The 20,274-nt window shown below is 20.8% G+C and overlaps 4 protein-coding genes across 4 annotated transcripts; 3 read left to right on the forward strand and 1 right to left on the reverse strand.

Moving 5' to 3' along the window:
• Window positions 1–291: 291 nt before the first annotated feature.
• On the forward strand, window positions 292–5,648 carry Bm2931 (Uncharacterized protein; the record flags this gene model as incomplete). Its single annotated transcript, XM_043081212.1, has 6 exons — window positions 292–366; window positions 2,038–2,176; window positions 2,408–2,493; window positions 3,084–3,323; window positions 4,830–4,988; window positions 5,322–5,648. The coding sequence occupies 6 exons, from the start codon at window positions 292–294 to the stop codon at window positions 5,646–5,648; spliced, it is 1,026 nt and encodes a 341-aa protein (XP_042937146.1).
• Window positions 5,649–6,229: 581 nt separating this feature from the next.
• Bm17708 (Uncharacterized protein) lies at window positions 6,230–6,794 on the forward strand (the record flags this gene model as incomplete). The annotated part of the gene is made up of 2 exons (XM_043081213.1): window positions 6,230–6,351; window positions 6,563–6,794. 2 exons carry the CDS (start codon window positions 6,230–6,232, stop codon window positions 6,792–6,794), a joined length of 354 nt encoding a protein of 117 aa, XP_042937147.1.
• Window positions 6,795–9,111: 2,317 nt separating this feature from the next.
• On the forward strand, window positions 9,112–12,462 carry Bma-grl-10 (Uncharacterized protein; the record flags this gene model as incomplete). The annotated part of the gene is made up of 4 exons (XM_043081214.1): window positions 9,112–9,114; window positions 10,610–10,705; window positions 11,870–12,064; window positions 12,280–12,462. The coding sequence occupies 4 exons, from the start codon at window positions 9,112–9,114 to the stop codon at window positions 12,460–12,462; spliced, it is 477 nt and encodes a 158-aa protein (XP_042937148.1).
• A 1,193-nt stretch (window positions 12,463–13,655) lies between these two features.
• Window positions 13,656–20,018, reverse strand: Bm2654 (Nucleolar complex-associated protein; the record flags this gene model as incomplete). The annotated part of the gene is made up of 17 exons (XM_001893275.1): window positions 13,656–13,739; window positions 13,915–14,005; window positions 14,163–14,257; window positions 14,480–14,620; window positions 15,102–15,283; window positions 15,460–15,607; window positions 15,943–16,116; window positions 16,409–16,489; window positions 16,841–16,936; window positions 17,096–17,257; window positions 17,419–17,567; window positions 17,837–17,961; window positions 18,070–18,206; window positions 18,531–18,691; window positions 18,829–18,963; window positions 19,209–19,350; window positions 19,851–20,018. 17 exons carry the CDS (start codon window positions 20,016–20,018, stop codon window positions 13,656–13,658), a joined length of 2,271 nt encoding a protein of 756 aa, XP_001893310.1.
• Window positions 20,019–20,274: the final 256 nt, after the last annotated feature.

The following is a 20,274-nucleotide window of genomic DNA, read 5'->3' on the forward strand; positions in this document are numbered from 1 at the left end:
TCAGTTATTTTTAATTAGAAAAAATAATTTAAATTTAAATATTTGTCATAGTTTAAAAAAAAAAAAAAAAAAGTTTACATATATATATATACAATTATTAAATTTAAAAAAAAAAGAATATTAATTTTTGATAATTTATAATAATCATATGCGAATGATCGATCGTTTAAAATTAATTGTAATTTTTTATTGAAATTGAATTTTTTTTTGAAAAAAATTTTCAAAAGAATTTTACTTTTTCGATAAAAAGTAAAAATTTTATTTGAATTTATTTTTTTTAGAATTTGAATAATGGAAAACGAAACGCTAAACCTATTGGATAATAATTATAGCAATGAAATACCACAATCAGAGTTATGCGGTGATGTAAGCTTTATTTTATTTTTATTTTTTTTTAATTTTTTAAACAAATTAAAATGCTTAATCAAACTATTACTTTTTTTTTTTTTGAATTTCATTTGTACTTTATTTTTATTTCAAATAAATTTCAATAAATTCATTAATCTAAAATGAATGCATAATTTTTTTAAATTATTTTCTCAAATTTGAAATTACATCAATTCTTAGCTACTTTTTTTTCTTCTTTCTCTTTTCATTTCAACATATTTGAAAAAGTTCCATTCTCATTAATTGTATAAAAAAAAAAAAAAAATTTCAACTGAAAATTATTTTTTTTTAAATTTCAAAAAAAAATTTCCCATCAAAATTTCCCATTATTTGATATTAATTTACTATTGAAATTTTTCTTGTTTAATACATTTTTTGATGTTTCAAAATTTTCAAATGATAAGAAATTTTTTTTTTTGAAGCATTTTTGAAAACATTTTTGGTTTATTCTAGTAATTATTATCAGTTTTAAATTAAGTAAATGATTATTATTTAGTTCAAATAATTCATCAAAAAAAAAACATAGATTCCATTTTGAAATATTTTAATTGAATTATTTTTATTTAAATCAAATTTACAAAAATTAATTTTTAATAAAAGTATTAAATAAATGTTAAAATTATAGTTTCCATAAGATTCAGTTGCATATAAAAAACCAAATTAAACAACAAATTTAAGTTTTAAAAATAAATAAATAAAAGAAAAAGCAAACTGTTTGCATTTTTTTTTTAGCTCACTGAAAAAAATAAGTACAAAATAAAAAAATTATTTTGTATGAAAGGATGAAATTTAGTGGAAATTTTAAATAAATATGAGAATAAAACAATAAGAATGATATTATTAAAAAGGAAATTAAAAAAATAAATTAACCAAAGCTAATTATTTTTAAATTTAAAATCAAAAATTTTTAATTTTGTGACACTGTAAAAATGTTAGTTTTTTTTTTTTTTTTTGCTCTAATTATTTGTATAATTTAAATTTATAAATAATTAAATGCATTATTCTATTAAATCTAGCAAATTACAATAATGGAGTAAAGTAATAAAAAAAATAAAGGATGGATTGAATAAAAATAAATAAATTGCAGAATGAATTGAATTGAATTAAATTGAATTTGAATTAAATTGAATTTGAATTAAATGAACTAAATCATCATCTAGTTCTTAGGAACAATTTAATGGTTCAATTCAAATTCAATTCATTTAATATATTTATACTTTTAAAATCCACCAATTAATTAATTTTTATCACAGCTTTTTTTTTTTTTTGTGATTTGATTGAAATTTATTGAAATTTTGAAATGTGATTTGATTGAAATTTGAAATTTAACATCAATTCAAGTTGTATATCATTAAAAAAAGCTTAAAATTAATTCAAACAAAAATTGCATAAATTATTTTTTATTTTCAAAAAAATGAAAAGAAAAAGAAATAATATTTAAAAAAAAATTATTAATATGAAATAAAAAAACAATATAAAATTTCAAAAACAAAAGAAAAGTAATTTAGTAATTATATATATTTATTACATATTTCAAATGCTTTCATTTCTTTTTTTTTTTTCAATTTATGTTTATTTTTTCTTTTTTGTAAAAAAAAAAAAAAAAATTATTTTTAAAAAAGAAATTTTATATTTATGAGTAAATTTCAGTCTGAATTTTACACATTGGCACGATTTATCTTTTTAATGATTGCATCATTTATTGCATGGCTTGGTACCTGTGGTAATTTACTTTTAGTTTATATTTTTATGACACGAACTTATCCAACGTCAACAAAATATCCTACTGGTAAGTAAAGTATTTATTTATTATTGCTATTTTTTTTTTAACTTTAACTTTTATTTATTTATTTGGAAAAATATAATTTAATTATTTGAATTTTGAATTTTTTCTTCTTTTTTTTTTTTATTGCTTTCTAAATATTGTTAACTTTTTTCATTTTTTTTTTTTAAAATGCTTTGTATTTTTTTTTTTTGATAAATATTTATTAAAATTAAAATTAATTTTATTTTTTTGTAGTGTTAGCGATTCTTGATGCATTAATTTGTATTCTTTATATTATGTTATTTGGAATTGATGCAGCAATTGTTTATCTTAAAGTTTCAGTATGTTTTCTCTATTACTATGATTTTTCTATTTTTATTATTTAAATAATTACTAATAGCAGTTTGATGAGCATAAATAATTAATTAATTAAATACATATACTTAGATCTTTTGAAGCCATTAAAACGATAATAACAAAAACTTTAATAATATAATGGTAATATAAATATGGTAGTTTATAATAATATGATAATAATATAAATAAAAAAAACAAACAAACATTTTTTTTTCAAGAAATTAAAATTTTTTTTTAAACTTTTTTCTGTGGATTTTAGCATTTTTTTTTAATCAAAAATAATGTTAAAAGAAGATGCAAATAGCAATTAATGCCACAGTAATAATAATAATAATAATAATAATAATATAAATAAAATTTTTATCACTTTTTTTTTTAAAAAAAAAAAACCTTAAAATTTTTATTTTTTTTGATATTATTAAAATTAATTTAGTTTAAAATTATGAAATAAATGACATTGGTTATTCACAAATTATTAATTGTTAAAAAAAAAAAATTTATTAAAAAAAATGAAATATTTCAATTATTAAATTAAAATTATTTAAATTGTTAATTAATATAGAATTAATTTCAGAATTTATTCATACTGTATCATATTTATATTGTACCAGCATATGTTATCAGTCGAATAACACAATTAGCTATACCATATATGCTAATTTTAACAACATTAGAACGTTTTGTATGGATATCTGGTCAGAAGACAAAAAAATTTTTGAAACGAATGTTTAGCGATCATGGCCATCACATTACAGTCATACTTTTATTACTTTGTTGTACAATTTCACGTCTACCAACAGCATTTGCAATTGTAGTATGTCTTTTTAGTTATTATTTAATTAAACAATTAATCTAATTTAATTATAGGAATTTAAATTTTAAATTATTAATATTATATTCAATCAATTTATTTTATATATATTCTTCAAATTCTTGCATAAATTTATTTAAATTAAACAATTAATCTAATCTGTTAATCAACGTATTCAATGATTTAATTAATTTAATTATAGTAATTAAAATTTTAAATTATTAATATTATATTCAATCAATTTATTTTATATATATTCTTCAAATTCTTGCATAAATTTATTTAAACTAAACAATTAATCTAATCTGTTAATCGACGTATTCAGTGATTTAATTAATTTAATTATAGTAATTAAAATTTAGTCATTAAATTATTAACATTATATTCATTCAATCAATCAATTTATTTTATGTATATATGTAAATTCATGCATTTTTTATTTAAATTAAACAATTAATGTAACCTGTTAGACTGTTAATCAACGTATTCAATGATTTATTTTAATTACAGTAATTAAAATTTAGTCATAAAATTATTTACATTATGTTCAAATAATTTATTATAGATATATGTATATCCATGCATTTTTTGCATAAATTTATTTAAATTAAACAATTAATATAATCAGTCTATTTAAAGATTTAATTAATTTAATTATAATAATTAAAATTTAGTAAATTATAACAATTGAAAATTTAGTTATAAAAATTAGTTTTTTTTTTTTTTGGTTAACTTTAAAATTATTTACATTATACTCAATCAATTTATTTTATGTATATGTATATTTAAATTAAACAATTAATCTAATCTACCCATCAATCAACGTATTCAATAATTTAATTAATTTAATTATAGTAATTAAAATTTAGTTATAAAATTATTTACATTATATTTAATCAATTTATTTTAAAAATATTCGAAAAAGATATATTCTATCATTCTTTTTGCACAAATTTATTTATTTTATTATTGTGAAACAATTTTTTTCATTTTTTTTTTTTTGAAATCTTATCAATTGATATTCAAATATATATTATTTGACAATTTAACATTTATAAAATTATATAAAATTACACTTTATCAAAGCTATTATTTTATCAAATATAAAAAACAAACAAAAAAAAAAAATAATTTATTCTCTATGATTATCAATTAAATTACTATTTAAAAAAATTATCATTCAAAAAAAAAAAAAAAAAAAAAAAAATTGACAATAAAAAAAGTAAAAGTTAGACCACATTTTGTCTTTGTTTTTTTTTTTTTTTCATTTCACTTTTTTTTTTTCTCATTTTTATTGCTATTAAATTTTATTGATAAAGAAGCATACATTTATTTGATAAATAAACTAACAAATAAATGACTTTTTTTTTTTTTTCATTTCATTTTTACAAATTATTTGTAATGTGTTATAAACATTAATTAAATCAAAAAAAAAAAATAGTAAACAAAAAGAAAGTAAACAAAAAAAAAGGAATGAAATTTGCTACTTTTTTTTTTTTTATTTCAAAGGTACATCATTTTCCAAATTGTAACGATTTTTTGCGCACACAAAGCACGGGACCAGCTGATTGGGTACACGATAGTAAAGTTTATTATTTCTTCGATTTTCATCTCTTATCAATTGCTCAAACATTTATTCCATTTATTGTTCTTGTTGTGTTTAATTTTGTAAGTTTATCAAAATTATCAAATTCATTTCTTTTTCATTCTTACTTTGTAAAATTATCAATTATTTAAAAATGTATTATCCAAAAATTATCTAAAAATTAGAAACATTTTCAATATTATGTAAAAATTAGATATTATTAAAAATGTATATTTTCAAAGTTTTTATTATTTAAAAATAAAATTGAAATGGTTTTTTCTTTTGTCTTTCTCAAATTTTGCTATAATTAGTTTTAAATTAAAAAATTTTTTTTTTTTTTTTTTTTTTTTTTTGAAAATTTAACACAAAATATATTTGCAAATTTATTTATTTATTTATTTATTTATTTTTTATAGATTATTATTCGAAAATTACCAAAAGAAAATTTGGATCGAGGAAAGAATCATACGAAAGAAACAGATCAAGAAAATGGACATTTTTTAATTGAGCAAAATTATTCTACCTCAATTCATAATCAACAATTGCAACAGGAACAAGAACAAGAACAATTTTCCATTTCAAATGCATTATTTGAATTTGATGAATCGAATCGAAATACTTCAAAATTTGAGCATAAATCAAAATTATTAAATACCATCTGGAGTTCAAAGTTCAAAAGACGTAATGATTCATTGTTTGAAGCAAAAAATGGAAGTAAGCTAATGATTATTAATGTAAATTAATCTAATCAAATTAAGATTGTAATTTAAATTTATCTTAACAAAAAAAAAAAAATTTGTATAATAATTTATTAAACGTTTATCAAACAAAAAAAAATTTGAAAAATTGAAAGAAAAAAAAAAAAAAAAAAACTGAAACACTTTAGAGATATAAATGTTAAAATTAATTATTTACACTATCGATTATTTATATCTCAGACAGAAAGATATAAAATTAAATTATGTAAATGCTTCCATTAATTTCAAATTTAGATGCAAAATTTAAGGAAAAAAAAAGGGAGTTGGAAAGAACACACACATACTTGAACTTTATATAAATTTAAAAAATATAAAATTAATTTAAATAAGTTAAAATTAAAAAAAAAAAAAAAAAAAAAACGAAAAAGAAAAGAATTTAGTTAGTTTATAAAATATTCAACGAAACATTTTAATTGTATAAAACTAATTTAGTAAAAAATGTTGGTTTGAACAAATAAAAGCTAATTTAAAAAAAAAAAAAAAAAAAAAAACTTTTAAAAAATAATGGAACAAATATTCTTTCTTTCCGTTTTTTTTTTTTTTTTTCCGTTTCAGTATCAATTATAATGACTAAACCGTTACGTAAAATGTCCACTCCGGTTCGTGATGCTGTTTGTACAATGTTTGCTATTGTTACTAGTTATCTAATCAGTAACAGTCTTCATTTGATACTTACAATTTTAGAAAGGTTTTCGTTTTCGTTTTTTTTTTAAAAAACTTTTTTTATAAATTTAAATTAAATAAAAAATAATTTAACAAATATTCTTTTATTATTATTTTTTTGTTTGTTTGTTTGCATTTACATAAAATAAAAAATTTTTTAACAAATTTTTTTTTTTGCTTTTTTTTCTTTGCTTTTTTTTTTTAGTCAAAAAATAAAACTTTACTTTACTTTTTAGATCACAATTCTCAGTACTTCGTGATCCGGATGATCCAATGATGGCAAGTACATTTCATACAGTTTTTTCGGATACAGTCAGTTTTGTTTACATGTTTACAAGTGCTATTCGTATTATTATTTATATGTGTAATCCGGCTGTACGTTTACATCTAAAAGATTTTCTACCATGTTATTATCGATGTAGGAAAAAACATTCATTATCATCAACAACTATTGCTGTTCCGGTTTAATTGCTATTCCGGTTAATTATTTCAAATGTTATTATCTGCAGGAAAATATTTTGTTATTTGTTTGTTTGTATATTTATTTACTTATTTATTTAATTTTTGTTGTCGTATTGATGAAATTTGAAATTATTCATAATTCTATTTATCATCCGGTTTAAAAAATACCAAAGATTTTATACTTATTTTATAGAAAAAATAGAAAAACTTTTTTTTTTTTAAATTCTATTATAAAATTTGAATATAACAAATTTTGTAAATATATCATTGATAATGTTAAAATGATATTGTAAATTATACATATAAAATGCATCAAGTAGAGAAGTACTTCATATTTCGGTTTGCCTTAGTTTTTTCAATAATTTCAATAACGGAGAGAGAGAGGGAGAGAGAGAGAAGCAAAGAAAAAAAACAGGAATGTCACTTATTTATTTCCAATAATAATAAATATGATAATGATAATAATAATAATAATAACAATAATAAATATGGTAATAATAATAATAATAACAATGTTAATGATAATAATAATAAATAATAACAATATAATAAATGAACAATAATAATAATAATGATAGTAGTAATAATAAATATGATAATAATATTAATAATAATAATAAATATGATGATAATAATAAATACGATAGTAATAAATATGATAATAATAATAAAAATTGTATGATAATAATAATATTAATAATAATAGCAAATATAATAATAATAATAATACATATAATCATTATGATAGAATCATATTGCTCATAAACGAAAATGACATTATGTTTTACTATTGAAAAATTACTAATCTATCTTAAATTATTAGAAAAAAAAGTAATAAAAAAAAATTAATATTAATTTTATTTTTCAATGACATAAGTTGTAATTTTTGTATAAAATCAAAAACAGTTCAGTAATTTAAAAGAATAAATTACAAATTTTTAAAATAGTTTTATCAATTTTTTTTTCAACTCTTTAATTGAGTAAAACGAATAATTATCAATAATTCTTCTTATGTTAAAAGGATTAATAAAAAAAAAAGCATAAAATGGTACTCTTGAAATTTTCAAAAATTTTAAAAACTAATGAATTTGATTTTTTAAAAAAAAAGCAAAAATTTATTAGGAAAAGAGAAAAGATATACCAAAAAGAATTCTTATCATAATTTATCATAATAATATCAGTCAATGACTAATGTAAGTGTTAATTAATTATTTAATGAAATAATTTTGACAGGAATACATTGTTGTCAAATTACGAATGATATTATACTTTGATTAATTGAAAAAATTTTTTTTTTGTTTCTTTTAATTTTCCTTTTTTCCGCTTTGTTTTTTTTTTTTTTTTTCTCGCAAATACTGTAAATTAAAATGTAAAATGTAAAATTTTGTTGTACATTATTAATCATTTCAGAATGATATTTTCTTTTTTTTGTTTTTTATTGCTAAAAAAAAAAAAAAATTTTTTTTTTTTTTGCAAATGATAATTTGTTGAATTAAATTTGTCATGCAAATGCTATTCTCATCATATAAATGTGCTCATTTCTTTTTTTTTTTTTCAAATTAAAATTATAACTTATTTTAATTGTATGTATGTATGTAATTAATTAATTAATTAATTAATTAATTAATTAATTAATTAATCATAATAGTTTGTCAAAGTTACAATTATTATTAATTTTATTATTGAATATAATAAATTAACGGAAAATAAATAAAAATTTGTTATGCTATCATACAATTATCAATCAATAAAAATATGCAAAATTTGCATTATCATTTTACTATCACAAAATTTTCGTTTTTTTTCTTTTTCCGTCTTTTATACAATAAAAATATAATTTTTTTGCTTACATATTATTTCTTATTTTTATTTTTTGTATAATTTTAACTTTTTTAATTTTTACAATTTAACTTTTTAATTTTCCATTTTGTTAAATTAATATGTTATATTATATTAGTTTTATAAGAAAAAAGAAAGAATTAAAGATATTTAAAAAGAAAAAAAAAATTTTTTTTTAAAGCAAATATTTTTATAAAATTTATTATGAAACAAAGATGGAGAGAGAGAGGGAAAAGAAAAGCAACAATAAAATTGTGAGAGAGAGAGGGAGAGAGAGAGAGGTAAAAATAATAACAAGATTGTTTGTTTTTTTTTGTTTCTTTTTTTTTTTGGTTTTTTTTTTTTGTTTTTGAAAAAATTTATTTTCATGCAAGGAAGAGGAGGAAGAAGAGGAGATGATGGAGGTGGAGAATTTAATGATTATTGATGGATTGGTTAATTTGTTGAAACTGGTGACATTGTTTGATTCATTGTGTGATATTAAATGGTAACCTCATTTTTGATTCTATTGAAATCAACATTCTTTTAAATTCATATATTCACATCTTTTTTTTTTTTTTTTTTCTAAAATTTCCATATAATATTATCATTAATATATATTTCCCCTCTCTCTCTTTTTTTTTTTTTTTCTTGAGAATGATCTCGAGATTTTCTCGAGAAAGAAATTATTATTTCAATATATTCAAATATTATCATCAAACATTTGTTGTTTTTTTTTTAAATTTTCCCTCTTTCTTCTTTATTTTCTTTAATTTTAACTCTAAAAATAAGACTGTTTTTGAATAATTGGATAAAATATTATATTTATTTACATATATTAGACGAAATTATGTTTTTTTTTTGGAAAAAATTTTAATAACAAAAAATAGAATTTATAATAAAAAATAATCATCCATATGTTTAGCATAAAATAAAAAATAAATACACCATAAAAGATTTGCTTAATCTTTTAAAATCATATAATTTTCTATATTAAAAAAAAAAGCTTAAAACTTTAAATTATTCATTTTAGAATCTTTTCAATCTCAAACTTATATTTTAATTTTCCAATTTGATTTTATTTGATATTTTGAAAGAAATTTGAACAAAAAAAAGAATTTAAACTTTTTTCTCTTTTTAAATTTAAATATTTTATTTCTAAAATTTTTTCTTGAAAAAAGAAATTATTGTTTCAATTATTTACATGCATTAATGCATTCAATTTTTAAGTATTTTTATTAATTATTTTTAAAAAAAAAGAAAAAAAAAATTTTCATAAAAAGATTTTATTTTTTAATTAACCGATATGAATTTATATTTCAAATTTTTAAGGAATTATCATAAAATCTTCAACTTTTTCTTTTTTTTTTTTGAATATATTTAAATAAAATTTACAAAAATGACTATTGCTAATTTTAATTACAGCTATAATTACTTTCTTGTTTAGATTTAAGAAATGTAAATAACTTATATTTTCAACACATATAAACAAATATAATAATTTGAAAAAAAAAAATGATAAAATTTAGATCTTTTCAAAGTGATACAAATTATTTTATTATTACTACTACTACTACTACTAGAATGTTACTTTATTTCTTATTGTTTCTAATACCAATTTCTGCAATTCCATTAAACAATTTCAAATCAAACTGTAGCTGTGAAATATCATCATGTATAAAATCAATATTTTGTTCAAATGGATCAACAATTGATAGTATTAATCAACGGAGCAATAAAAAAATTCAATTTGGCAAATTAAAATTGGTAAAGTTTAAGTTTTATTTTTTAATTAAAATGTTAAATCATATTGTTTTTTTCTTACTTTTTTTTTGCATTATTATGATCAATTTTAAATTTAATACGAAAATCTTTCGTTTTTTTTCTTTTTTTTTTCGTAGTTTTATTTATTTATTTATTCTGTTAGTTTATTGTTTACTTAATTTTTAGCAATATATAAATGCTTTATTTGTTTATTTATTTATTTGTGCTGAAAATTTCAGAAGAAAGGAATTTCAAATGATGAATTACCAATAGCTCGCGTGGAAGGTCATACAAGGTCACGTCTTCTAAAACGTTCTACAACGGAAGGCTCACAGGTATAATTATTATTCAAATAAATAAACTCAGTTTATTAACTAAGAAAATGAATTGATTTTTCAATTTTTTTTTTTTAAATCTTCTTAGGAATTAACTATAATTAATAACTTGAAAATAATTCATTTATTATTTATTTATTATCAAACTGTAAGATAAATTCATTGATATTATTTACTAAATCAGAAACAATTTTGATATTTATCTCAAAACAAAGCGTATCATTTTATCATTTATCATAATAATCAAATAATTGAAATTTTGTTAGGTAAAAGAAATATAACAATTAAATATATATCGCTGATCATTTAACTAATAACTGATAATTTTACTTAATTGTATATCGAAATAAGATTATATTTATCTATGAGTATTGGAATCTTATGTTTAATTTTTGTTATTTTATATATTTCATTTATGTTTTACTTTTAATTTTTGAATTGCTTAATTTTTTAAAGTTGAATTTTTCTTTTTTTCATTTATTTCGGACATTTTTTGATATTCATTTTGTTGAAATAATATTTGAAATATTATTCATTGATATGCTACAAAAAATGCCAATTAGAAAAAGGTATGAAATAGAAAAATGGAAAATGTTTGAAGAAATAAAATTTGATCAGAATGATAAAATATCATTTGTTTGTGACCTATTTAATATAATTTAATTCTATTTGGCATATATTTGTAAAATAATTTAAGGTTACGATCAAATAAATAATTTATGAGTTATTGTAATTTTGTTGACATATTTCTTTTATTTTTAGTTTTTTTAAAAAAAAAAAAAATTGAAATTTGATTAATTCATTTTGGATGCATTAAATAAACTTGTTGTAAACCATTAACAGAATATTAGTTAACTATGAAATTATTTTACATTTAATTACTTTATTCCTCTAAAAAAAGAAAAAAAAATTATTAAGAAATTTGGAATAATATTTTTTCTTTTCATTGTGTAATTAATTATTTTTAAATTCAGCAAAAAAAAAAAGTTTCAATATAATATGTAGAAAAAATTTTTATGTATTAAAATGTAAGTTAACTTCTAATTATATTTAATATTTTAACTTTTTTTTTTTGATCACAAACTTGATCAAAGATTTTTAATCATTCTTTAGCTTATATTTTTATCTGTTTCATTATCATTATCACTCCTTTTTTTTTTTCAGGAAGATGATTCAGATTTGATAAGAGTACCAAAACAAGAAAATACAATTGGTCAACAAACGCGTAATCAAGGAATTTCCGCTAAACATATCATTGATAAGAATCAATCAAAAATATCAAAACTAATGAAAAATCGTTCGGAAACCGGAATGAATACCAAATGTAATAGCAAAGAATTAAAAGAACTTATGCTAAAGGTAAATAAAAAAAATTTTTAATTTTTTTTTTTTCTTTCCCATAAAAGCTAAACAAATTGGAATAAAATGAAATTAAAAAAAAAAAAAAAAACAAAAAACATATAATTTTATTGATTGTTTCAAATAAAATAATATTAATAAAAATTTTTAAATTTAAATATTAAAAATTTCAAAAATTTTAATATTAAATTTTTGGTTTTTTTTTTTTTTTAAAGAGTATTAGTGATAATTCATCAGCATCAAAACGTTCAATTAATGATCGAGCAGAAGAGAAATTTGGTGGTAGTATTGATGTAATTTGTTCAAAGGGTCATTTCTCATATGTGTACAGTTCTAATTTATATTGTGAAGCTATGAAAGGTAATGTAACATGTATTGCATTTCGACAAACACGTTAAAATAATTTTAAATTAAATGATGAAAAAAAAAAAAAAAAAAAGGAATTTTAAATTATTTATTCTTGAATTTTATCAATGAGAAAAGTTAAAAAAAAAAAAAAAAAATTGAATAATTTAAAATAAAATTGCATTTCATTTATTGTTTCTTTTTTCTTAGTACGAAAGAAAAGAAAGAAACTTATTCTAATTTAGATTATTTTCGATCAATTAATTTACAAAATTTCAAATTTATTGTGAAAAAGAAAAAGATCACTCTTTATTATGTATATAATATAATATTTGTATTTTTATTAAGCAGCTACAGATAATAAAATTTCAATTGAATTAAATCTTAAATAGATATAAATCATTGAATAGGATGTTGTTTTAAAGAAGATCCATAATTTCTTTTTTTTTTTTCCTCTTAATCAACATATCTTTAACTTTAATTAAAAACTTGTTTAACAAAAATAAAAAATAAAATAAAAAAAAAAAACAAATTTATGGACAACCAGAATGATTGGCTTTTATTCGACTGTTATTTATTTCTCTCTCTCTCTCTCTCTCTCTCTCTCTCCCTTTCTTATCAGATAATTAACAGCCAAGATCTCCAGCAATCAATCTGTTAGTTCTTCCTTTGAATGTCATACACTGATAAGAATTTTGCTGCAAAAAAAAAAAAAAAATTAACAAAGCAATTACTACAATCATGAAAAAAAAAAAAAAAAAAAAAATGATTTATTTACTTTTTTTATTCCTTGCAATTTTCAAGATCTTTTTTTCAATTTTTAATTTAATATTTTAATGATTGTAAAAATTTATTTGTATTTCTAACATTTGCTATGCTTGTAATGATAAAAGAGATAATGAATGGAAAAAAAAAATAATAAATAAATGAAATTTATTCAAGCAAATGTACAGAAACAGAAAAATGCTTTCTTTTCTTTTTGTTGTTGTAATTATGAAGAATTTGCATTTTTATTTCAGTAAAGTTTGATATCATTTGTTCAAATCATCATAAACTATCCTAAGAAAAATTTGCTTTACTATTTATTTCCAATTAAAATTTTCGATGAAAATACAATTCGACAATTAAACCATCAACACAAAGTGAACAAAAAAGAGAAGAAAAAAAAAAAAACTTTAATTTATCAAACTTAACAAAATGTTACAATTTTAAAATACATTAATAGTAACAAATGCGTTAAGCATTTTTATGACTTCCTTTCCATATTTTCCTCAACCCATCTGCACACCAACGGATGTAACGTTTTTGATGTCAATTGCAATTTCTGCTTCTGAAAAACTATTTTTGTGAATATTATTTACTTTCTTTGAAAAAGATTAGAAAATATAAATGAAAAATAGTAAAATATTCTTTTTTTTTATAATTCGAAATTCGGAAATATCAAAAAACTTCTAACATTTCTTTAATATCAGGAAAATAAAATGAAAGAAAAGAAAAAAAAAAACCTTTGCGTATGCAGTGATAAGTTTGATAAAAAAAGGCTCTTCATCAACTTCTGTTACCTTATTGTTTTCATCATACCATTCGTATGCTTTCCTTAAAATGATGCATAAAAAGTTATTTCGAATATTAATAAAACAGAAGAGATAATAAGCAAATAGTTTCATTTAATCGCTAATATAATAAGAAATAAACAATCATTTAAATCATTAAATATCTAACAATTTTTTGCTTTCTTTAATTTTCAACTAACTTTATTGAATATTCTGGTAACAGACGATTAGGTCCTGTAGATGGTAAGCCAGATTGAAAATATCGTGCTATTACTCTAACTGTTTTGTCAGAATGCTAAAAAAAGGAAAAAAAAATACAATAGTTAGAATCATCTATCATGAATATTAATTTCGTTTTAGATAAGTATTAAAAAAATAAATCTGATTGGCCAAGCATTCATTATTCCAAATAACTATTATATAAAAATTGGTCCATTTCATCACAATTCCTTTTCGATAATTTTTAGCTAAAACTGTTTCAAAAAAAAAAAAAGAAAAGAAAGAAAAAAGAAAATACTTTAGCAAGGGTGTTAATTTCAGCGATTATTGACGAAGAAAGTCCACCACAACAATCCGGATCATCAAGTTCTGGCTTAAACGACTCTATATAAGAGCATCCATCCGTATCTTCTACCATGCAATCAAGTTTTGGATAAGCCTAAATGTTCGATTTAAAAATAATTAAATAATTATTTTTCTTGACGGTCAAATTAATAGTTATTGACTATAATGATCACATTGATATCATTGATTGACTATGTTACTGTAAAACAAAGTTGAATAAAACTGAAACAGTTAAAATATCATGATTTTACTATTACCTTGACTGTATAGTGAGTAATTTAAATTAATCTCGAATAGTTATAATATTCAAAACTGAATTTCTTCCCGGAATATATAAATTAACAAAAACTAATTTAACCAATTCTTTTGCTCATGTCTCGGCTTACAAAAATAACCATAACAATCAATTTTCTCATGCAAATAAATCACTGGAAAACAGTTATATTAATGAGCTTTAAAAATATTAACAAGGGAAGTTCTTTCATTTTTTTGCTATACTTATTGATTTATTTTTGTAAACAAATGTATGAAAAAAAAAAAACTGTTAAAAACATATAAAATCAATAAAAACTTACAATGAAAAAAGATCTAATACATATTAAAATAGATGCTGCGCCAGAAGAAGGCATGAAAAATGCTAATGCTAATAAACGTTTGATGTAAGCGGCTACACGACACGCTGGAACTTGTTTACGACGGCAATTAATCATTAAATCTAACGTACGTAATGTCAGCGATAATGTATTTACAAGTCCATCTGAAAAAAAAAAAAAAAAAGTTCTACTATTGATTCACCAATTCACTAAAATAATTGACATCAATAAAAAGCAAGTTTATTAACGACACAAAACAATTAGTTATCAAAATGGATAATTATTTAGTCACTACTATAATAATTTACTAATACAAATAAAAAAAAAAAAAAAAATAGACCTTGATGCTTTTCGAATGCTATAGAAGGTAATAAACGATACATTGACCAATAAAATCGAGATGGATCAATATTTAATGCAATACCTTCACCGGAAAGCATAACGAATGATGTATATATGCATCGTAATGAATCAACCAATCGAAGATGCTAAAAATAAGTTAATTATTTAATGTTCAATTATCATATGATATAGTCTTTTTTGATTTTACCTACTCACTAAGTAATAGAATTCCTGGAATTCCCTATGAACAAACAATAATTTTCTATCATACATTTATCATATTCCTTTCTAGCATTATAAGAATGATTTTTCAAATGAAAAATTGAATCACTTTATTCAAAAAATAGCTATGAAAAAATGTAACTAATTGTTTAATTAATTAAATTTGTAACTTAAGAATAATTAAAAGTTTATAAAGACATTCATTAATAAACAGTTATGTTTATTAAATTAGAAAAACAAATAAAAGAAAACGGAAAACCTGCTGATTGATAAGTGATGATAGTGCAGCTATCATATCATCAAAGAATTCAATGTTGATTAAATGCGCAAATTTAGCCAAACCTTCCAGTACTGGTTCCAATAACTTTGTGGTCGGTAATCGTTTTATGACACGAAAGTATGTTGCGAATACATGATTCATTGTTTCGGTTGCCTAAATTTTATGTCTAAATTATATTTGCGGCAGTAATTCTGATTTTACAAACTAACTGATACAAATTTACTTCATAAATGATAGCTTACTATACTGATTGTCGCATTTCCTGCTTTATCTACTAAAATGTTCTTCATCTGTCTTTTAAATTCTAAATAAAAAACAACAGAATAGATCATTTCTCATCGAGCGAAAAGAAATAATTCTAGAAGGAAGTATAGGTTCTCAACGATAAATAGATATCCAACAAATATAATAATACTACATAATCATAATAACACAAAAAATTTACAAATGATAATTTTGTTGAAATAGATTCGGCTGCTTCAACTTCTTTCAAATCAGCTTGCAGTTTCTTCAATTGTTTAACGAACTAAACCATTACATTAATTACAAACACAAATGTTCAATTTCATTTTTGAAATCTCCAAAAAATAAAAAAATAAAACTGAAAATATTCACTTCTCTATAATGTAGGAGTGGTTTTCTATTTTCTAAAATGGAAATAAACAAAAGTACTTAATGGCTTAACTAATATAAAAAAAAACAAAACTGACAGGTATTTATCAAATAATCAGGCTAGCCACACTACCGAGAATTTAACTGGAGATAAGTTACCGTAAATGGTAATACTTGTGAACTTTTATTCCCTTTAAAAACAAAAAATGCGATATATACAAATATACAATTTTACTAGAAGGAAACAAGTAGCAAAAAATCATACCCTTTCTTTACTTTTCTTTTTCTTTTCCTTATTCAGAAGTCTTTTCTTATTCAACAGCTTTTCCTTTCCTTGATTTTTTTCACCCTTATTCACTTCCTAAAACAAAAAAAAAAAACCTGAAATTCTCATGAAATTCAGCGACAAATTCCATATTATCTAAATCCATCTTTCAAACCAATTTAAATTCTCAAATACAATAATTTTAAATTATTTTAATTTCAAAGCCTTTCGAAGCAAAAAATTAGAAATAACAACCTTCACTTTCAATTTCAGAAATGTTGCGATTAGTGCTGGTGGTACATTGCCTTTTTTTTGATTAACAATAGATGCAATATATTTTGCTGCAGTGGAAGATATTCGAAAATTTAAATCGTTTTGAAACAAATCGCTCAGTGTAGAACAACACAAATCAATAGCCTATTAATAAATTGAAAAGTAACCTCCATAATTTATATAAATTTAATCACAACAAACAAACTACTCTATTGCAAAATTTAAAAGAGAGAATAGCAAAAAATTACCACCAGATCTTGAAAAATTCAAAACTGAGGAAAATGATGATTTATAAAGATGCTCACATCCTTAGAATTTGAAGTGCATATGCGAACTATAAAGTTGATTATATTTGAAGCGTAATTGAAATGAGGAGCATTTAGGAGAATTCGTGAAAGGCATTTCAAGCAAACAATCGGCAACTGATGGTCACTGTTCGGTTGCTTCAATAACTCTGAAATTTTTCATTTATTTGAAATACTGCAATCAATAATTGAAAGTACTTTTCTGATAATAACATGGTAACAGTCATCAATGTGGATTTCCAATTCATTAAAAGTGCCATACTTCAGTTAATCAGTGATAAAATCAAAGAAAAAAAAGAAAAAAAAAAAAAAAGAATAACATATGCTAAAATACACCAAAGCTCGATAAAGCTTCGAATTCCGATATCTAATTGTAATTTTTCACTCGAATATGAAAACATATCAAAATTTTACTTACTAGCAGCATAGCTTTCCAAATGCTGCAAATATTTCAGGTAGTACCGTAAAAGTGTTTGCTCGAAATCATATAATTTCTTCGTTTCTTTACTAAGTTTTTGAGACATCTCCTCGTCGGTACGGGGCCTGAAATTACCAAAATTAAAGTCTTTTGTCAATTAAAAAAGAACAAAAAAACCTGAAAAAGGTCAAATAAGAAAGGAATGTAAAAAATATAGAGTAAACATTATTAACCTTATAACGTAACCAGGGATTATATCGATAAAAACTTCAGCCAATGAAACAGTTGCAAGTTTTATCACAGTTTCACGAGCCAATGAAAAAATATCTTTCCCTGTGGATAATATATACAACTCCCTCAATTTGTGCACCTAAAAATTTTAAGAAGAATTTTGAAACTTCCAAATGTAGCACATGCTAGAGTGTAATAAATACATATTATGCTTTTCTATTTCTAAAAAAAATGAAGCTTACATGAAAGGAAGCGAAATATTTCCCTGTAAAAGCATAAAATTCTATATTTCTCGATTACAGGAGCTTAAACCAATTATGGTTCAAAAAAGCTTTTCAATCTTAACTTCTAACACTAATGATAAATGTTATATGGTTTTTTGCTAGCAACTGATCGTGAATCTTTCTTCTTCATTTTAGCTCTACAATTCCAGAGAAAATTCAAGAATAAAATAAAATTTTACCTCACTATGAGGATCAGCAATAATCAAGTATGCCAAGTTACTTATACTATTTTTTGCATTCTCCACATGATCGTAGCGTAATTTTAACAACTCTGCTGCACTTAGCTGAGATAAATCTATTTGACTTTCTTCATTTTGTTGTTGTTTTTCTTCTACATCTTCTAAAATGATTGGAAATATGAATTAACTAGATAATGTTTCTTTCGAAAAAATTGAAGAATTTCAACTGATATTAATAATTACGATATGAAAATGATAATTATTATCATTACAGAAACGTGAGGAATTAAAAACGTACCACTGCTTTCAAGCTCATCTTTCTTGCATGTCTGTCTTACTATTTTGGTACCCACTTTGACTGGCAATAGCTCTCGCATATTATCATCCAGTGTTCCAGGAAATCTACGTGGTTCACTTTCGATATCAACTTTAGCTGCAAATGGAAATTTTAATTTTGAATCAAAAAAAAAAAAAGCAATGGAAGATCAAAAATGAATTGTACTGCATTTGATAATTCTGATCTTCTATATTCTGCTTTTTTTAAGTGATACTAATCATTGTGATAAATGACTGAGAATATTTTCATATAATGAGACACATTTTAAGCAAATAACTATTGTAATAGATCGTATTTTGACATTACAAAACTGAATTCTAACAATAATATCAATTTCAAACTCTTTTCAATTCGCCTAATTTTTGAAGCAAATGCGCTATTTTCCCAATCAATATCTGCATCAAGCATATCCAAAGGAAGAATATCATCATCTGCTTCATTTTCAGCTACAATTTGACGATCAGCACACCAGTCATCTTCGATCTAAAATGTAAACCATTTCATACTGAAATTTTTGGCAATGAAATTCATATTCTAATTAGAATTCGTTTTATTATAAAGCACAAACAATACTTTATATGTACCACTATTTCATCAACCTTATGAAAAGTTAATATGCAAATGACTTTTTGTATTCTTTTTGTAGTAAAAAGAAAAATTCTTTAGCTATAAAAAAAGAAACTATAAAATGATTATCTAGAATATGAATTCAATTACCAAAAATTTCAACATTCTAATAATCAATCCTAATTACTTGCAATTCATTCAGTGCTTAGTCGAATTTAATTATAAATGCTCACAAGCTGATAATATAAATATAACATGTAATGATCAATCATTTACTAATTTCGTAAAAAAACTACCTGAAACTATCTGCAAATTATCAAACCTACCTATTTCGAATATATATGTTGAAAGCTCATTTTTTCAAAAATTTATCTTGATTTTAACACTCAAAACATAAATTTGAAATAATAACTTACATCAATAGCTCGTTTCAACGATTTCGCATGCTTCTTACGATTAACATCTCTGATCGCATCAACCATATATCGTTTCAATTTTTTCGCATTTTGCAAACGTCGCAATTTTCTTTTCACTTTACGAATTTGCTTCTTTTGCACAGAATGATTGGTACCATTCGAATTCATCCTGATATTATTCAATATTTCCACAGCACTGCTACCTGACAAAATAAATAATTGCTAATATTACTTATCGAATAAATCATTTCTTACTAAATTATTACTTTAAGCAAAGCAAAGTAAAATTGTTTACTATTTGTCAAACAAATTTTTACTTTAAAAAATATTTTTTCTTTTTTGAAATGAACAAAACAATGTCTTTTTCATTACTATTTCCAATTATTCAACTAATAAATATATCATAATCATTGGAAACAGTAGA

This window comes from Brugia malayi (genome assembly GCF_000002995.4).
Source record: "Brugia malayi strain FR3 genome assembly, contig: Bm_v4_Chr4_scaffold_001, whole genome shotgun sequence".
Lineage (NCBI taxonomy): Eukaryota > Metazoa > Nematoda > Chromadorea > Rhabditida > Onchocercidae > Brugia > Brugia malayi.